The sequence below is a fragment of the Phacochoerus africanus genome, chromosome 2 (assembly GCF_016906955.1).
Source record: "Phacochoerus africanus isolate WHEZ1 chromosome 2, ROS_Pafr_v1, whole genome shotgun sequence".
Lineage (NCBI taxonomy): Eukaryota > Metazoa > Chordata > Mammalia > Artiodactyla > Suidae > Phacochoerus > Phacochoerus africanus.
The window spans coordinates 165,695,337-165,713,241 of record NC_062545.1 but is presented as its reverse complement, the minus strand read 5'-3'; the positions used below and the strand labels follow the sequence as shown (position 1 = coordinate 165,713,241).

The 17,905-nt window shown below is 51.4% G+C and overlaps 2 protein-coding genes across 18 annotated transcripts in view; both read left to right on the top strand.

Annotated features, from left to right (window-relative positions):
- IGDCC4 (immunoglobulin superfamily DCC subclass member 4) overlaps positions 1–7,186 on the top strand; it is a 40,292-nt gene extending 33,106 nt beyond the window's left edge. For all 7 annotated transcript variants that reach the window (XM_047767099.1, XM_047767092.1, XM_047767094.1 and 4 more), the window contains 6 exons: positions 587–757; positions 934–1,071; positions 1,791–1,896; positions 2,392–2,620; positions 3,356–3,517; positions 4,055–7,186. In XM_047767099.1, coding sequence (XP_047623055.1) covers positions 587–757; positions 934–1,071; positions 1,791–1,896; positions 2,392–2,620; positions 3,356–3,517; positions 4,055–4,465 — 1,217 coding nt within the window. In that variant the 3' untranslated portion in view covers positions 4,466–7,186. The remainder of the gene's footprint in view (positions 1–586; positions 758–933; positions 1,072–1,790; positions 1,897–2,391; positions 2,621–3,355; positions 3,518–4,054) is intronic.
- Positions 7,187–10,738: 3,552 nt separating this feature from the next.
- Positions 10,739–17,905, top strand: part of IGDCC3 (immunoglobulin superfamily DCC subclass member 3) — a 44,413-nt gene continuing 37,246 nt past the window's right edge. For 2 of the 11 annotated variants that reach the window (XM_047767091.1, XM_047767086.1), the window contains exons 1-2: positions 10,739–11,090; positions 13,926–14,231. In XM_047767091.1, coding sequence (XP_047623047.1) covers positions 10,991–11,090; positions 13,926–14,231 — 406 coding nt within the window. In that variant the 5' untranslated portion in view covers positions 10,739–10,990. Of the gene's footprint in view, positions 11,091–13,771; positions 14,232–17,905 lie in introns of those variants that run through there. The other 9 variants (XM_047767083.1, XM_047767090.1, XM_047767088.1 and 6 more) reach the window with 6 other exon arrangements.

The window sequence follows — 17,905 nt, the reverse complement described above, 5'->3', positions numbered from 1 at the left end:
GCTAACGAACCTGACAAGTATCCATGAGGATATGGGTTCGATCCCTGGCCTCATTCAGTGGGTTAAAGATCCAGTGTTGCAGTGAGCTGTGGTGTAGGTCACAGATGCAGTTCAGATCCTGCATTGCTGTGGCTGGAGTGTTGGCCAGCAGCTGCGACTCCAATTCTACCCCTAGCCTGGGAATTTCCATGTGCTGTGAATGCGGTCCTTAAAAAAAAAGCAAATAAATAAAATTAGAAGGTACAAATAAGCCTTCTGAAAACTTTGGAGCTCTGTCCCCAGGTCCCTAGAATACCAGACAGTGTCTTCAATCCTTGGAAGTGTTTGGGTGTGGAAGTTTGGGGAGCTCTACGCTAAGGAGCGGACAAGCGTTTCTGAGAGGAGAGGAATGGTGGTGAAGTGCCCCCCTCCCAGCTGTTTTCCAGAAATTCCCCATTGAAAGACCAGACCTCATTTTGCTTTGCATTTTGTGGTTTTTCTTCCTAGTAAAAGAGGAAGCATGTCCTCATGCCCTGGCTCCCAGCTGCCCCCAGAGCTGGGGCTCTCAGTGACCCTGCCTCTTTCCATCTCCTCCCCTGCATCCCAGGACCCTCAACGCCCCCATCTGACCTGCGCTTGAGCCCCCTGACGCCATCCACCGTTCGGCTGCACTGGTGCCCCCCAACGGAGCCCAACGGTGAGATCGTGGAGTATCTGATTCTCTACAGCAACAACCACACACAGCCCGAGCACCAGTGGACCCTGCTCACCACAGAGGGTGAGTGCTCCCACCCGGGGGCATCTGAGCCTGTTCTAAGGGCTTCTAGGAGGAGCAGGAAGAAGCTCCTGCCTGAGTGGGAGAAGCAGATTTCCTCTGAGCCACTTCCCTGGCCCCTCTCTGCATCCCACCCCGACTCTGTTCATCAGCTCTGCTCCCCCTGCCCACCCCCACAGGAAACATCTTCAGTGCTGAGGTTCATGGCCTCGAGAGCGACACTAGGTACTTCTTCAAGATGGGGGCACGCACGGAGGTGGGGCCTGGGCCCTTCTCTGGCCTGCAGGACGTGATCACGCTCCAGGAAAAGCTCTCAGGTAAGAGGTGGGAGGGGAGAAAAGAGTAGGGTCTGTGCTGGTGTCGCCCAAGGCCTCCAGAGGCCCCTGGAGTTGACTTCTAACCCTAAAATCACCTCTTCCAAGGCCCTGCCTCTGGACACACTACCCTCTTGTAGTTTTGGACAGCTGCCCCGCTTAGTTGGGTGTGGAGAAGACAGATTTGAAGGGGAAATGGGTGTGGTTCAGGGGCGATTCCGTTGAGGGGCCAGATCTGAGGGAGATTGGCTTGGTTTCTTTGGGGGACTGGCTTAGAGAGGTGATGAGCTTTATGGAGTGGAGGTCTTGGGCAGTGGGACTGGCTACATAATTTGCGGAATCTGGTGTGAAATGAAAACATAGGGCCCCTTATTTAAAAAATTAGGAAGAATTTCAGGGTGGTGACAGCAGAGCATTAAACCAAGGCCAGAGCCCTTCCAGGCATGGACCCCATGCCACTGCACTGCGGCAGGCATGCCGAGCCAGCCCTGCTGGGCAGGCAGGAGGCGTGTCTCACTGAAAGGCCAGGTTGGTGGGGAGGAACCACAACTTCCAGATGTCCCAGGGGGCGGACAGTTGCAGAGAGAAGTAGTTGTGTTGCTTGTGAGACAGGAAAGGCCCTCCTGCCCTTGTATGTGTCTGAAGGGTGAGTCTCTGAAGGAAGCCACAAGAAGTCCCTGTCTGTGAACCCTGGCTTCCCTGTCCTCCCTCTCCCCTGCCAGATTCTTTGGACGTACACTCAGTCACGGGCATCATCGTGGGCGTCTGCCTGGGCCTTCTCTGCCTCCTGGCTTGCATGTGTGCTGGCCTGCGCCGCAGCCCCCACAGGTGGGTGCAGGGACCAGTCTGACCACAGAGAGGAGAGATTTTGAGAAGGGCTACAGAGATGAGAGAGCAGGAAAAGTGGCCATGGCCTGCCCTGGGCACTCCCAGGAGCCCCATTAAAGTTGACTATGGGATGAAGGGATTGGGGGTGGTGTCCTCATGGGAGGGGGGGTGGTTTAGGGACGCCCTCAGCCTGACCCCTCAACAAGGACAGGCTTAGTCAGAGATGCTTCTCTCCTGCTACCTTGGTAGCTGCCAGCACCTTGGAAAAAGGGACCCCCAATCTCCAGATACCTGGAGCCAATGGAAGAAAGGCCTCATTTGCAGTGTCACAGCTATTTTGAACCATCACAGAGTGTCTCATTCATTTCACAGAATGGGAAACCAAGTCCCAGAGATGGGCAGGAAGCTGCCCAGGGACACAGGCTGAACTAGATCCTGGTCCCACCCCCACCCTGCTCTTTGACTGCTCTGCTTGTTCCCCATCCTCCCTTCCAGGGAAGCCCTCCCAGGCCTGTCCTCCACAACCACCGCTGGAAACCCCGCGCTGTACTCCCGAGCCCATCTTGGGCCCCCCAGCCCCCCGACTGTCCATGAACTGGAGTCCCTTGTGCACCCCCGTCCCCAGGACTGGTCCCCACCGCCCTCAGACATGGAAGACAGGGCTGAAGTGCACAGCCTTATGGGTGGCGGCAGTTCTGACTGTCGGGGTCACTCCAAGAGAAAGGTGAGCCTGGAGCCCTGGGATGTCTGAGCCCCACACTGCAGCTCACTCCCAAGTAGGACACCAGGGGGCGCAGGAGCACAATGTGTGACCCTGTGAGAGACCCTCTCCGCCTCCTCCCCCTCTCCTTCCTGGGCCATCTGAAGAAGAACTGGCACTCTCTCCCTCCTCCTTGAAAGGGCTGGCGGGCAGGAAAGCAGATGGGCCCCCATCTCTGGCAGAATAGGTCAACCTGGTTCTCCCCGAAGGAGGGGAGGGCCCCCAAAGGACTGTTTGCCGGTGATTCAATGTGGCCAGAACACCTGGATTCCTTCTCATCCTGGAGCTGGGGCGACCTTTAAGACCCAGCTCTCCCCCATATGGGGAAAAGAGCCTGGTTATTTTGGCCTTGGCCAAATGGGACCGGGATCCGGATAAGGTGGGCCCACACAGGGCAAGTCCCCTCCTTGCTGGCTGTGGTGGCTCATCTCACATTCTCTGACCAGTCAGCTCGAATCCCTGAGTCCTTCCTCACCCTTTATCTGACTCCGTGGTGAAGGAGACCCTGCCTGGGTTGGAAACCTCTGGGCCTTTCTGCAGGAGGACCTCTCTGTCGTCACATTCACCACCACCCCCCCCACCCCCGGCACTCAGCCCATTCTGGCTTGTCCCCACAGCCTTGGGGAGGGGGTTCATCCACTTCCTCCTTTTATACTTCCCAGCCAAGCCCTCAGGGCCCCCGCTTCTTTCCCTATGCAGATCTCCTGGGCTCATGCCGGCGGGCCGAGCTGGGCAGGTCCCTGGGCAGGCTGTGAGCTGCCCCAGACAGGCCCCATGCCCTCTCTGACCCGGGCTCTGCTGCCCCCTGCTGGAACCGGGCAGACGCTGTTGCTGCAGGCTCTGGTGTATGACGCCATAAAGGTCAGTGTCCTGGGAGGAAGGGGGAGGAAAGGAGAGAAGGGTCCCTGTGTTTGCGAAGAGCAAGTAGCAAATCCTCTGGAGACCCCTGGTGGTGACTTCTCTGGGGATAAAAGTCTAGCCTCGAGACCCCGGGAGCCTGTCATGGTGAGTGAGTGGAGGGTGGGCCGGTTTGTGAGAATCTGTGTTTGTCTGGGTTGGGGACCGTCCCTTTTCTACCTAGGTGAAAGTGGGCCATGGCAGAATTACCATGGATCTGAGGGTGAGCCTGGCCCAAGGGCATTCAGCCCTTCCCCCTATTCACTGAGGCCCTGACTGAATCCAATCCTTCTGGAACTCCTGGGCAAGAGCATTTCCCTGCCTCCCCAGGGATCCAGTCACCCTCTCTTGTAGGATAGTCACTGATCTTCCTTTACCATCTCTCAAGTAATATACAGTGGGCTCTGGGCTGGAGGTCAGTTCCTCTCCATCCCAAGTGTGATGGGCATTCTTCTGATGGTCCTTCTCAGTGATGGTCTTGGTGTTCTCTGCTCTGACCAGGGCAACGGGAGGAAGAAGCCACCCCCAGCCTGCAGGAACCAGGTGGAGGCTGAAGTCATTGTCCACTCTGACTTTAGTGCATCCAAAGGGAACCCTGACCTCCACCTCCAAGACCTGGAACCTGAGGATCCCCTGCCCTCAGAGGCTCCTGACCTCAGTTCAGGTGTTGTGGATCTAGGACAAGGAGCAGACTGGTTGGACAGGGAGCTGGGAGGGTGCGAGCAGGCAGCTCCTGGGCCAGACAGACTTACCTGCCTGCCAGAGGCAGCCAGTGCTTCTTGCCCTTACCCAGACCTCCAGCCCAGTGAGGCTCTGGAGGAGGCCCCTGGGAACAGCTGCCCACCAAAGGCCCCCTGCCCTCCAGGAGCCAGTCCAGGCCTGCCTAGAGCCCCAGTCTCCTCCTCTGCTTAGCTCCCCTCGAGGGCACAGTTTGGGTCAAGCTGGTATGGATCATGGGACATGACCCATGTGACCACACATGTACACACGTGTACCTGCAGGGACCGAACATCATCAAGCCATTTGGAGCCTCCTAGGTTGCTTTGGCTCAAGGGAGAGGAAGAAATGGATTATTCCCTTCTGTGACACACATGATATGTGAGAGACGTGTGTGGAGCACAGCTATATGTGATGTACACATGTGTGAAGCACACGTGTGTGTGCTGGTTGGTGAGCTGGGAAACTTCGGCTCAGGCTGGTCACCATGGCCTAACGGATCCTCCAGGTCAGGACAATGCCCCAGTGTAGTCTGTTCCCAGCCCTGTGGGCCCCCCATCTCCATCACCCAGCCTTTTATTACACACTCTGAGAGTGTCTCCAGTGCCCTGTCTGACAAAGACAGCCCCAGCCCCCTTTCCTGTCCGCCTGGGCTGAGTGCACATAGGCTCTGAATGTCTAACACTTTAGTTGCATCGCCTCCCACCTGCCATATCCCCATTGCCCAAGTTGAGAGGGTGACTCTGGCTCCCCTCAGCACAACTCTGCATCTAATTTGGTAATTGGGGAAGTGCCTGGTTTTGAAAATCCACGTTCTCTTGCTCTCCTCTCCCGCCTCCCCGCTCTGGTGTCTGTCTCCCACTCCACCTGCTCTCCCAGTCCTAGTGCCCTCCTCTCCCTCCCAATACTCTTTCCTTTCCTCTCTGCGGTTTCTCTTGTCTCTCTGCTGTCTGCCACACCTCTCCCGAACCGTGTCCCGTGGTTCTCCTGCCTGGCTTCAGTCTCTACATCCTTCCCTAACAACACGACTACCTCATGTCCATTCGAGGCCGTAGTGTGACTCCTGTGTCCTGTCCATCGTCCACTTGAGCCATTATCCTCCTGCCCCCTCCTCCCTGGGCGCCATAGGCCCCCTCCCCAGGCCGACTACCTACCCCCAGCACAGGTCTGGAGAAGTCCTTTCAGCTTCCCTTGCATTTTTCTCCCTGGGATTGAGATAGGAGGGTTCTCCTTGGAAGAGACAAATGCAAGTCATACAAGGGGGGTTTTGAGACAGAGAAAGGGGAACACAACTCAAAGGCTCAGGATAAAATTATGTTCTCCCTTTCTGTGCTAGGAGGCAGGTTTGCTGGATGGAGGGGGTTTGGGACCTTCCTTCCCAGCTGAAGCTAGAAGGGTAGAAGCAGATGGGGATTAGGAGCCCTGCAGCCCAGCTGTGTCCACCTCTGTGCACCTTGAATGTGGGCTTGATGGGGTGCGGGTAGAAGGAACCTCTTCTGGGGTGCTGGAAGGGAGGAGGTCTTTGCCCAGGACAAGGGCGATAGGCTCATTTCATTCTGTTTTTTCTTTAAATTCAATCCTAAAATCATTTTCTGTTGACCCGCCACCCAGGGACAAGCTTGACTTTTATTTCCTGTGGAGAGAAAACAATGTCATTTATTTGATTTTGCACCTCAGCCTCTCACAGGAGCATCAAAAATGCGGTCTTTTCTCCCTGAATGCATCTTTTTTTTAACTGAACAGCACATCAAGAGTTAACTCTGGCTTCTGGGCCAAATTAGAAATAACCAGTCTAGCTTTCTTTTTTTTTTTAAATGGTGAAATGTCTCTCAGCGGAGTTGCAGCTTTCTCAGACCCTTTCAGCATCTGTGTTTATTACACTCGGGTGTCACTCACGTCTGACATCCGCACCTACATTTTCTCCCCCTCCCCCTCCTTCAGCCAGCCTATGATAACACTAAGGATTATTAATGTTGGTTTTGTATCTCGTTAAGGACAGAATTGTCACTTGTACTCTTTCTGTGGCATTCAGCGTTGCTGTGGCTGACACCACTGTATATGGTTCATCATTGCTCTGAAGGTCAAAAGCCTCATTTTATTTTGCTGGTTTGATTTTTTTTTAAAGGAAAAAAAAAAAAAAAAACTGCCCTGAATTAAATGGCTGTTTTAACAGTAGGCTCTTAGCATTACACCACATAGTCATTTTTCATGTTCTTGTTTAACAGGCACTGAGGTTCTGGTTTAAATTAAATAGCTGCAAATGAGACAATTTATAACCCATTAGGTTGGATGGAAAATTGTTTCTCAAAAGCAAATAAGTAATAAATCTGGTATCTGCCTATAACTCACAGTTGATAAGAAAGTGGCCATTACTCACTAGGATTATATATGATTTGGGCTTGGGGTAATTTGGAAGTGTTAGGTTTGTGTCTTTGTAGCAGTATTTTTATTAGAAAAGAGTCTATTGGCCTTTTACAGGGTATTAATCCCTTTGTCACCTACCATTGATGCCTTACGGTTTTTGACTTTCATTTAAAAACCTTTTCTTGATGCATGATAAGTGTAATCGGTACCTGCTCACTTATTTGTCTGTATTTAGTTTTGCTGTATTATTTAATTATTTTTCCAGCATTTTTTTCCTCCTTACAAATATGATATTCTTTAGTGTTAAGCCAAGGTGTTTGTTGATCATGTACATGTCCCAATAATGAATTAATAAACTATTTTCCAAAAATGTTCTCTTTTGAAACCAAAGGACTAGAATTCCCTCAGCCTTTCTGTCCTAAAGAATGTGTTTCCTACTAGGATGGGAAATGTTGGTTTCTGAGAGAAAGAGCAGATGGTTATAGGCAAGAATTGAACGGTCTCTGGAGAAAAGGGAACCCTCGCACACTGTTGGTGGAAATGTCAGTTAGCGCAGCCACTATGGAAAATAGTATGGCGATTTCTCAGTAAAACTAAAAATAGAACTACCCTACCATATGACCCAGTGGATTCACTCCTGGGTATATATCCAAAAAAACCCCCAAACACTAATTCAAAAAGATACATGCAGAGTTCCTAGTGTGGCTTAGCAGGTTAAGGACCCAATGTTGTCTCTGTAAGGATGTGGCCTTGCTCAGTGGGTTAAGGATCCGGCGTTGCCACAAGCTGTAGCATAGGTCACAGTTGCAGCTTGGATCCAGTGTTGCTGTGGCTGTGGTGTAGGCCTCAGCTGTACCTCTGATTCATCCCCTAGCCCAGGAACTTCCATATGCTGTAGGTATAACTGTAAAAAGAAAAAGAAAAAAGAAAAAAATACGTTCACTGAAATGTTCTTAGCATCCCTATTTACAATTGCCAAGATATGGAAGCAACCTAAGTGTACATCAACAGATGAATGGGTAAAGACCATGTGATATATATATATATATACACACACACACACATACGCACGCAATAGAACATTACTCAGTCATAAAAAAGAGTGAAATTTTGCCATATGCAACAACATGGATGAACTTGGAGGGCATTATGCTAAATGAAATAAGTCAGACAGAGAAAGACAAATACTGTATGATATCACTTATATGTGGAATCTTTAAAAAACAGTGAATATAATAAAACAGAAACAGAATCACGGATATAGAGAACAGCTAGTGGTTACCAACGGGGAGAATGAAGCAGGAGGGTCAATGTGGGGGTAGGGGATTAAGAGGTACAAACTATTATGTATAAAATAATGGAGTTCCCTGGTGGCTTGGTGGGTTAAGGATCTGGCATTGTCACTGCTGTGGCTCAGGTTTGATCTCTGGCCCCAGAATTTCTGCATGTCACAGGCACAGCCAAGTAAATAAATAAATGAAATTTAAAAATAAAATAAGCTACCAGTATATAGTGTACAACACAGGGGATATAGCTAATATTTTATAAAAACTATAAATGCAGTATAACCTTCAAAAATTGTGAATCCCTGAATGGTATATCTGTAACTTATATTGTATAGCAACTATACTTCAATAAAAATGTTTTTAAAAAGAGGGAGTTACCGGCGTGGCACAGCAGAAATGAATCCGACTAGGAACCATGAGGTTGCAGGTTCGATCCCTGGCCTTGCTCAGTAGGTTGAGGATCCGGCATTGCTGTGGGCTGTGGTGTAGGTCACAGACATGGCTCAGATCTGGAGTTGCTGTGGCTGTGGTGTAGGTTGAAGGCTGTAGCTCTGATTAGACCCCTAGCCTGGGAACCTCCATATGCCACAGGTGCGGCCCTAAAAAGCAAAAAAAAAAAAAAAAAAAAAAAAAAAAAAGTTAAAAAGAAAATAACTTATTCAGAATCCTAGGATAGGAAACTCCCCCCCCCCCAAAAAAAAAGAAAAAGAAAGAGCTGAAACATCTCTTTCTCTCAACAGGCACTTAGGAAAAATATTTAAACTTAGGAAAGATGTTTTCTTTGATGGCATGCTTTTAGACTCTTCAAGGACCTCCTTCCATCTGGACACATATTCTTTAACTTTCTTGGGTGCAAGGGAGGAGTGAACCACTAACTCCAGAGGTCTGGGCTCAGCAACTCTTCTTTGTTCTGGCAACTCCAGAATTGCCTGTGGCTGCATGTTCACACATATGGACACTGTCCCTACAAGCTCAGAGACCTATACATGTACACTCACCTTCACAAATACCCTTGAGTCCATTAACCTGGGCACAACAGTCACACACAAAACCCCACACTGACACCTCTCACACAAGGGTCACAGTTGGCAGCTTCTCTGCTAAGATCTTTACAGTGCCTGGACTATGCATGCTTTTCCTCTTCAGGGAACCAGAAGCCAGAGGCTGCTCTGCCCAGGACCACCCCAAAGTGGCTGGTAAGCCAGCCCCAAGTTAATTGACAGATCATAGGGAGAGATACCGCACATTTTGCATGCAGCGGAATAGCCATTATTTGCATATCACTCTCAGACCAAGGGTTGTGATAAAGAAGAATTAAACACTTGTCAAAATGAATTTAAAATGACAGCAACTCGAGACACCAATTTGACCTCTCCAGAGTCTAGGACAAGCCAAGAAGGGGTTGTTGAGAATTCAAGCCCTGAAGGGGGGAGTTCCAGGACTTTGCACCCAGGGAGGGCCCCCCTTCCCTCCCTTTCCGGTGGTCAGTAGTGGCCCATCATTCCTGCTCTTCCTCATAATAAAATTGGTTTGCAGCTTTGGTGTTCCCTAACTCTGAATTTCTCCATTGCATTCCATTGCCTGCTCCTAAGTCCTGTCTCTCAGGCTCACCTTCCAATTGCTACCTTACAGTCAGGAGTCCCTGGACTCCCTAACCCATCATTAGTAAACTTAACTGATTTCTTGAGGACTTTTCTTTACCCACCTGCACCAAATTTAGTTTTATATATGGTTAATTAACACTCCTGGTCCAAGATTCCAGAGCTGATACTAAAGGGGAGATGTAGTTATTCCTCTGCGGTACCAGTTCAATACCAGAAGAGCGAATGGCTGAATGTGGCAGAGATTACCCTCTTTAAATCTCCTGCTTGTAGAACTTCGTAGTTGCTCAGTAATTTTGATGGACTGGCCCATCGTGCTGAACTCTGAGGGAGAGCATGGATATGTATCTCCTAAGAGGCATGCCTATCTTCTGTAACAATTCTTACGTGAGACCAATGTCCTTTATGTGTTTTCTGACGTGAAACGTTCAGTCTTTGTGGCATAGAAATGTTACTGGGCATTTTAACTTTCTGGCGCTTTTGCGGTTACTAGATTGTTTGTCACGACCTGTGTTTTATAAATGTCCTATGAGTGAGCAAGAGAGATACGACTATATCTTCCGGATGAGCTCAGAGAGTGACTATCTTGGCAGAACTGCAGTCAGAACCCAGGAACCCGGTTACTTTAGCATTCTCATTGTCTGCTTCCCAAGTAAGGCCCTGGGGAAAACTGCCTTCCCACTCCCTCGTGCCTCCTGTCCACCCGAGAGCCGGAACTCCTCAGTCTAGAGTGGCCAGTCTTGCATCTAAACGTCCTAGCCTTTGGATGGAAGAACCTGAAGGCCTTGGAAAACAGAATCTGACAACTTTGTGCAGCTTTTAGGGAATTATCTTGACAATGTAGACTTGGACACGGTGGAGGAGGGCGCAGCAGAGAGTGGGTCAGAGCGAATCCCGCAGCTTTGCCCATTTCTCCGCAACCCAGACCCACTTCGCAGTCCTTTGGGTCTCCACTTCCCCAGCCCCCCAAAGTCCGGGGCTGGCTCGCGGGAAGTGGGTACAGGGCTGCTGCTCGGGACGGCGCCGGCCCCGCTAGCCCCAGTTCAAAGCGCAGGGGGCGCGTCCGCCGCGCAGCCGGGAATGTCCGGCCGCTTAAAGCGCTCGCCGGCTCTTTTGTTCCCCAGACCGGGCCTCCGGGGAGAGGGGGCTGGGGGAGGGGACCGGGAGAGGAGGGAAGGGGGGCGGCGGGCGGCGGGAGGAGGGCGGGGCGGGCTCAGGCGGTGCCGAGTGCGGAGCGCGCACCCAGGGCGAGGCTGACAGATCGCCAGGGTGGGTGCAAGATGGCGCAAGCGGCGCTCCCCCAGCGCCCCTGGCGCTCCTAGGCAGGCATGTGGCCCCAGCCCCCAGCCGCCCGGGCTCGGCCCCGGCCGGAGCCCCGGCCCCGGCCCCGGCGCCGGCCCCGCGGGACGCTGTGAGCCGCGAGAGGCCCCGGAGCCGCGCGTCGCCGAGCCGAGCGGACCGCGAGCCCCATGGCTGCCCTGCGCGCCGCGCCCCCGAGCCGCTGGCCCCGGCTCTTGCTGCCGCTGCTGCTGCCGCCGCTGCTGCTGCTGCTACCCGCGCCGAGCGACGGTGAGCTAGGGCGTCCGCGACCCGGCGGCTGTGAACCCAGCCCGGGGAAGGGCGAGAAGGGAGTAAACGCGCGCGAGGGGCGGACCTGAGGAGAGCGGCGCGGACCTGCAGGCGGACCCCGGGACCTAGGGACTTGCCGGAGAACGGGAGCCGAGCGGGACAGGGCGGAGCCCGGGGAGAGGGCACTGAAGCCGGGCTGCGGGGCACGGCAGGAGGATGCTGAGGACCGAGCTCCTGAAGAGAGACCTGCAGTCAGTCAGTCCGCTGCAGCTCCACAACTGAGGGCAGGACCCGAGCCCGGACCGAGGGGCAAGGAGCGCGGCAAAGCAGGAGCTCGGCGGGAGGGCTGGAGTTGGGGAAAGGGGGGAACGAGCCACGGGAGACCGCAGGGCAGAGTCCTGTGGTGCGCGGAGCTGGGGTGCGCGGAGCCCTGCGGTGGGCACAGAGTGACCGGAGGCGGCGGATGCAGGAGACCGCCGACCCCGGGGACGAAGGCCGGGATAGAGCGGGCTGCGCTGGGCGCAGAGGGCAGGTCCTGGATTTGGAGCCGGGACTGAGGCGGGGAGTGAGAGGGAGAGACAAGGAAGAGGAGGAAGATTCCTGGCGGTGCGCGCGTTGGGAGTGGGAGACCTGAGAGACACACCTCGAGCTGAGGATGGGGCAGAGAAGCCGACCGGGGGCGAGTGAACGGCTGGGCAGCCCACGTGCCCGCCTTGCCCCGGAAGGTGTGCACGCAGAGCTCGGGGTCTGCCGGCTTGGCTGCCCGGAGCTTCGTCACCACCACTCTGTTTCCACAGTGGCTGTAACGGGCTCACCTCACAGGAGAGGGGTGCAAATTGAGTCCCTTCTCCTCCCACCTCAAGTTCTCAGCAGACATTGCTCTGGGCACTGTTCTCTCCCCTCTTAGCTCCGAAGAAGCGGGATATCGCGGCAGCATCTAGGAGAAACTTTATCCTCCGGTTGCTATACCGGGATTGGAGAGGGGAGCAGAAGCAGCTGAAATGCAGGTCTTGGGGAGGATGGGTAGGGATTTGAAGGGGCGTGACCCTCATATGTCCTAATAGGAATTACGCAGCCCTGAGGGTAGGGAAAACGCCCCTAACCCCAGCCCTCCTCCTCCCTCCTTTCTCCCCACCCACTGCCTGGTCTCCTCTCAGCCAGGGAGGGCGCTGGTCTGTTGGGAAGGGGCCAGCTCAGGGATCGCTAGCTTCACGGAAATGTGAGGAGGGGGTCTGTGGCTGCCTTTTCAGCTCAGGTGGGTTCTTTCTCCCTGGCGAGGAGTTGTAACTGGTCTGGTGAGTTGCTCGTTGGAGAAGTTGGAGACTTGGCATCTTGCCTGGATTTGGAGTTCTTGTTCTTCCTCTTCTGATTCCTTGATCACCCTCTTCTCCCTTCTCTTCCTTCCCTTCCTCTTTCTGTCCCTTTCTCTTCTGCAGGAGTGAAGAGGTTGCTGACAGTAGAGCTTCTAGGAACCTCCCTCCTGAATTTTGGGAAATATGAGTTGATATTTGGTATCCCTCATCTGCCTTATGACAAAGAGAAAACAAGCAAAACAACCAAAGCCCAGAGCTTCTTAGGGGAGGAGCAGTGGTGCTGGATGCTAGCCTAGCTTGTACCTGATACTGGGCCAACACACCCTGCTCCCTGCCAGGCACTGGACCAGGCCTCACATGGTTTTGCCAGCAGCAAGAAGCAAAGATTTATTACTATCTCATTTTATATTTATTTGGAACTTTTTTTTCCTTTTTATCTATTTAGGGCCACACCCATGACATATGGAGGTTCCCAGTCTAGGGTTCGAGTCGGAGCTGTAGCCACAAGCCTACACCACAGCCACAGCAATGTGGGATCTGAGCCACATCTGCAACCTACACCACAGCTCATGGCAATGCCGGATCCTTAACCCACTGAGCGAGTCCAGGGATCAAACCTGCGTCCTCATGGATGCTAGTCGGGTTAGCTAACCACTGAGCCATGATGGGGTCGTGGAACTCCTATATTTGTTTAGAACTTTTAACTTTTCACAGCGCCTTTGAATCTGTTAGTCACATTTAATAACAAGCCACACTGTTGTTCCTGATTTAAACACATGAGGAATGGAAGCAAGGCCAGGTTGAACACCTAACATGAGGTCATACCCTGAAAGTCTGAGGCTTCAGTGATTTGCAAGGATAACCACAGAAGTGGCAGGAGCTGTATTGAAATCAAAGTCCTATTTTCAGGTCCCCAATTTGCACCTATTAACTGTGAGTCCTCAGACAAGTTGCTTAACATCTCTGGGCTTCAGTTTCCTTTTCTCTAAAAGATAAAAATTTTTAAAAGATGGTAGTGGAGTTCCCATCATGGCTCAGTGGTTAACGAATCCAACCAGGAACGATGAGGTTGCGGGTTCGATCCCTGGCCTTGCTCAGTGGGTTAAGGATCCGGTGTTGCTGTGAGCTGTGGTGTGGGTCGCAGACGCGGCTCAGATCCTGAGTTGCTGTGGCTCTGGTGTAGGCCGGTGGCTACAGCTTCGATTAGACCCCTCGCCTGGGAACCTCCATATGCCGCGGGAGTGGCCCTAGAAAAGGCAAAAAAAGACAAATAAATAATAAATAAATAAAAGATGGTAGTAATAATATCCATCTCTCCAAGATGGTCTGTTGATGAAGTAAATATACTGTATGAGATGATACTTCATAATAACTCACAAAGTTCTGTGTGTTAATGGAGATTCCTATTAACATCACAGAATGACAGGGATGGGATGCACAGATCCAGAGAACTTGGAACCCTTGCTCCGGCTCATTCCATGCTCACCTCTCCTTTTGCTCTCATCTCCCTCACCTGATTCAGGTCTTGGCCACTCTGCTGAACTGGCCTTTGCTGTGGAGCCAAGCGATGATGTTGCAGTCCCTGGGCAGCCCATGGTACTGGGCTGCAGGGTGGAGGGGACCCCTCCAGTGCGAATCACCTGGCGGAAGAATGGGATGGAGCTGCCAGAGAGTACCCACTCTACCGTGCTGGCCAATGGGTCCTTGATGATCCGCCACTTCCTGCTGGATCAAGGAGGCAGCCCTTCAGATGAGGGTGACTATGAGTGTGTGGCTCAGAACCGCTTTGGGCTGGTGGTTAGCCGGAAGGCTCGAATCCAGGCAGCAAGTAAGTGGATGCCCTTACCTTTTTTTTTCCCCCCAGGCCATGGGGGATAGAGGAGTGGTTCCATCTTATGCAGCTTCTGGAGCACTAATTTCTCAGCATGGGTCAGTTGAAAGGTGCATAGCAGTAATCTGTGGTGGTAGAATTACAGCATATACTCATTTAAGTGATTGGTATGCAATTTGACAAGAATGTAGCCAAATACTGTTGTGGGGAGAGGGAAAGAGAAATCAAGAGCAAGCTTTATCCAGCTCTTGGGTCAGTGTGTCTTAGTTTCCAGATGCATTGTGAGCATCCCAGTCTATTGAGTAAAATTCTCAATAGACTGGGATGCTTTAAACAATTTAAAAATTGTTTTAAAGATCAATGATTGTCATATTTTGGGGCGATTTAAGAGAATTTGAAAGGTAATTTTGGCTACCTGCATCTTTTAAGTATGTGCTGACTCTCAAACCTTTCGGGTAGAATAAAACCTCACTGTGCCAGAGATGACATTCTGAAGCTTGTCAACAATTTGCTTAACAGAAGATGTGATAGAATAATTTCAGGGTTAACACAGTGATGACATTACTCCCACTTATCTTCAAGCCGGTGTACTTTGTAAAAGAATTTCAGCTCTATTGAGGAATAATTGACAGTAAAATTATGAGATACTTAAAGTATACATGGCGGTGACTTAATATTCAGTGTGGGGTTTTGTTGTTGTTGTTGTTGTTGTTTTCTTGATTGGGAGAGAAGAGGTGTCTCAGCTCTGGAATTTTGCTTTGCTTGTGCTGATGGACCATTGGGTATTGCAGTGATGAAATGATGGCTGTGCTTTACCACCCTGCCCTGCAAAAAGTTATTGTAGTTGTTGTTGTTGTTTAATCTGTGTACACGCGTGGGAATTGTTTCTTAAACCAAAATTATTGTTATTATTTTTATTTTAATGATTTTTATTTTTTTTCCATTATAGCTGGTTTACAGTGTTCTGTCGATTTTCTACTGTACAGCAAGGTGACCCAGTCACACGTACATATACACATTCTTTTTTCTCACATTATGATGCTCCATCATAAGTGACTAGATGTTGTTCCCAGGGCTACACAGCAGGATCTCATTGCATATCCATTCCAAAGGCAATAGTTTGCATCTATTAACCCCAAATTCCCAGTCCATCCCACTCCCTCCCCCTCCACCTTGGCAACTACAAGCTTGTTCTCTAAGCCCATGAGTTTCTTTTCTGTGGAAATGTTCATTTGCGCCATATATTAGATTCCAGATATAAGTGATATCATATGGTATTTGTCTTTCTCTTTCTGACTTAGTTCACTTAGTATGAGAGTCTCTAGTTCCATCCATGTCAAAATTATTTATGTACCTTGGGAAGGTGGCGGGCTATGAAGGCGGGAGGTCATGGTTGAGAACCACTGCTCTTGAGAAAGCCCAAAAGCTTTGCCAAGTGGAAAATGTTCTCTATCCTGTATTGCTCTACTTCTGGGGAGGTGTCCCTTAAAGAGGCTGCTTTAACTTTGGTTGGTAGTACGTCTAGCTAATACTAACTAAGCACTTGTTGCATGTTGGGCACCCTGCCTAAATGCTTTGCATGAACTATCTCATTTAGTCATCATGCTGATGCTGGAAGATACGCTGTTGTCATTCCCCTTTTACAGATGAGAAAAGTGAGGGAGTTCCCTTTGTGGCTCAGTGGGTTAAGAACCCCATATAGTGTCCCTGAGGATGCTGGTTTGATCCCTGGGTTAAGGATCCGGCGTTGGGTTAAGGATCACCCAATGGGTTAAGGATCCAATGTTGCCACAAGCTTCGGCACAGGTCGCATATGTGGCTCTGGTCCTGTGTTGCTGCAGCTGTGGTGTAGGCCGGCAGCTGCAGCTTGATTTGACCCCTAGCCTGGGAACTTCCATATGCCACAGGTGTGGCCCTAAAAACAAACAAACAAAAACAAACAAACAACAACAGCAAAACCCCCGAAACTTAGGGGAATTGGTGGCTTATGGTGAGCAGAGGAGCCGGGCCTGCAGCCTATTCTGAATCCTGCACCCTCCCACTTAACTCCTGTGGCACGCTGCCTCATCACCGTCTGATCACTGACAAGTTTCTTCCTGGCTCTGAGGGCATTTGCACAGTTGCTCTGAACGGCTGGTGAGTGATGAATTGTTCTGAGGCAGGAGCCCTCTCTTGAGCTGAAGATGCCCCTTTGTTCTAAGGAAGGCGCATCCAGGCCCCCATATGGAGCTCTCTGGGAGGCAGCCCTGGACCCTGAGACCGAATCACTTCTGGCTCAGCAACCCCTCATCCCCCGGCCCTCCTGGCGGTGGTGGGGAGGCTGGTGTAGCCCTGAGCAGATGGCTGGGTGTGAGGAGGAGAAGCATGGATGAAGGGTGGGGACCTGAGGAAGATTTTCAGATGGGAGAAATGAGACTTCTCAGGGAGCTGACCCCCACACCCTCCCTGGCCTGTGTCAACACTGGGCGATAGATGGCCCCTGCATCACCAGCCTGGGATCCTGGGAGATAAATCCCCAGGTGTTTATATATAGCTAATTGTAAATGTGCTTTTCTGTAAATGGTAATAACTTCAAGATGTTTGGTTTCATTAAACTCCTAACAGTGTAAGAAATTGAGCTGTGGGCCTTGGCTGGGGCAAGAGCCAGTGGGCAAGTTCAGCTTGGTTAGTTCTTTGGGGTCCTGGGGACAGCTGGGGGGTTGCAGCCAAACACTGGCAGTCTGATCCACCTCTCTCTCCCCACCAAGGCTTATGGCCCCCTGGGGGAATGCTTGGCTACCAAGCAACCGGGTGGCTGGACCCCCTTTTCTCACTTCAGAGGCTGATGTCCTTAGAAACCTCCAATGCTGATTAGCTGCCTATGTTTGCTTCTTTAGTAATAATTCCCAGCCCGTGTGCCCGCAGGCAGGGCAGATGTTGTGTGACACGGGAGGATGCCTTCTGAAGAGGTGTGAGAAGCCTTCCAGAGTCCCTGCTTCTCCTTCCTGCTCCACCGGAGCTGACAGGCAGGGGGACTGTACCCTTACAGACACATAATCCACCCAGTGGACTCACCCAGTGAGGCAGGTAGGGGTCCAGGTCTGTGTGGGCAGGACTTGCTGGGGCATCTGAGCTCTGGGAATACCCCCTCTTCCATCCCGGTGAGCTCAGATGCTGTCATTGAAAGATGGCCTGGAGTTCCTGTCATAGTTTAGTGGAAACAAACCCAACTAGGAACCCTGAGGTGCGGGTTCGATCCCTGGCCTTGATCAGTGGGTTAAGGATCCGGCGTTGCCATGAGCTGCAGTGTAGGCCACAGACATGGCTCGGATCTGGCGTTGCTGTGGCTCTGGCTTAGGTAGGCAGCTATAGCTCTGATTCAACCCCTAGCCTGGGAACCTCCATATGCCAAGGATGCGGCCCTTAAAAACAAAACAAAACAAAAAAAAAACAACAACCCCCCCCCCAAAAAAAAACCAAAAAAAAGAAAGATGGCCTGAACAGGATGGGCTAAATGACAGGCTGATTTCTCGGGGCTTCAGTTCCAAGCGTCTCCTTTTTAGGATGGAGTGGCTCAGGGTCCAAAGGGCACTCATGCTTCCAGCCCATCTGGTTTCTCTGGCTTGCCATTCCATGTGTTTATAGTTTGGGGGCTGAAAATCGAGATGTGTGTTAAGGATGGGACCCTGGAC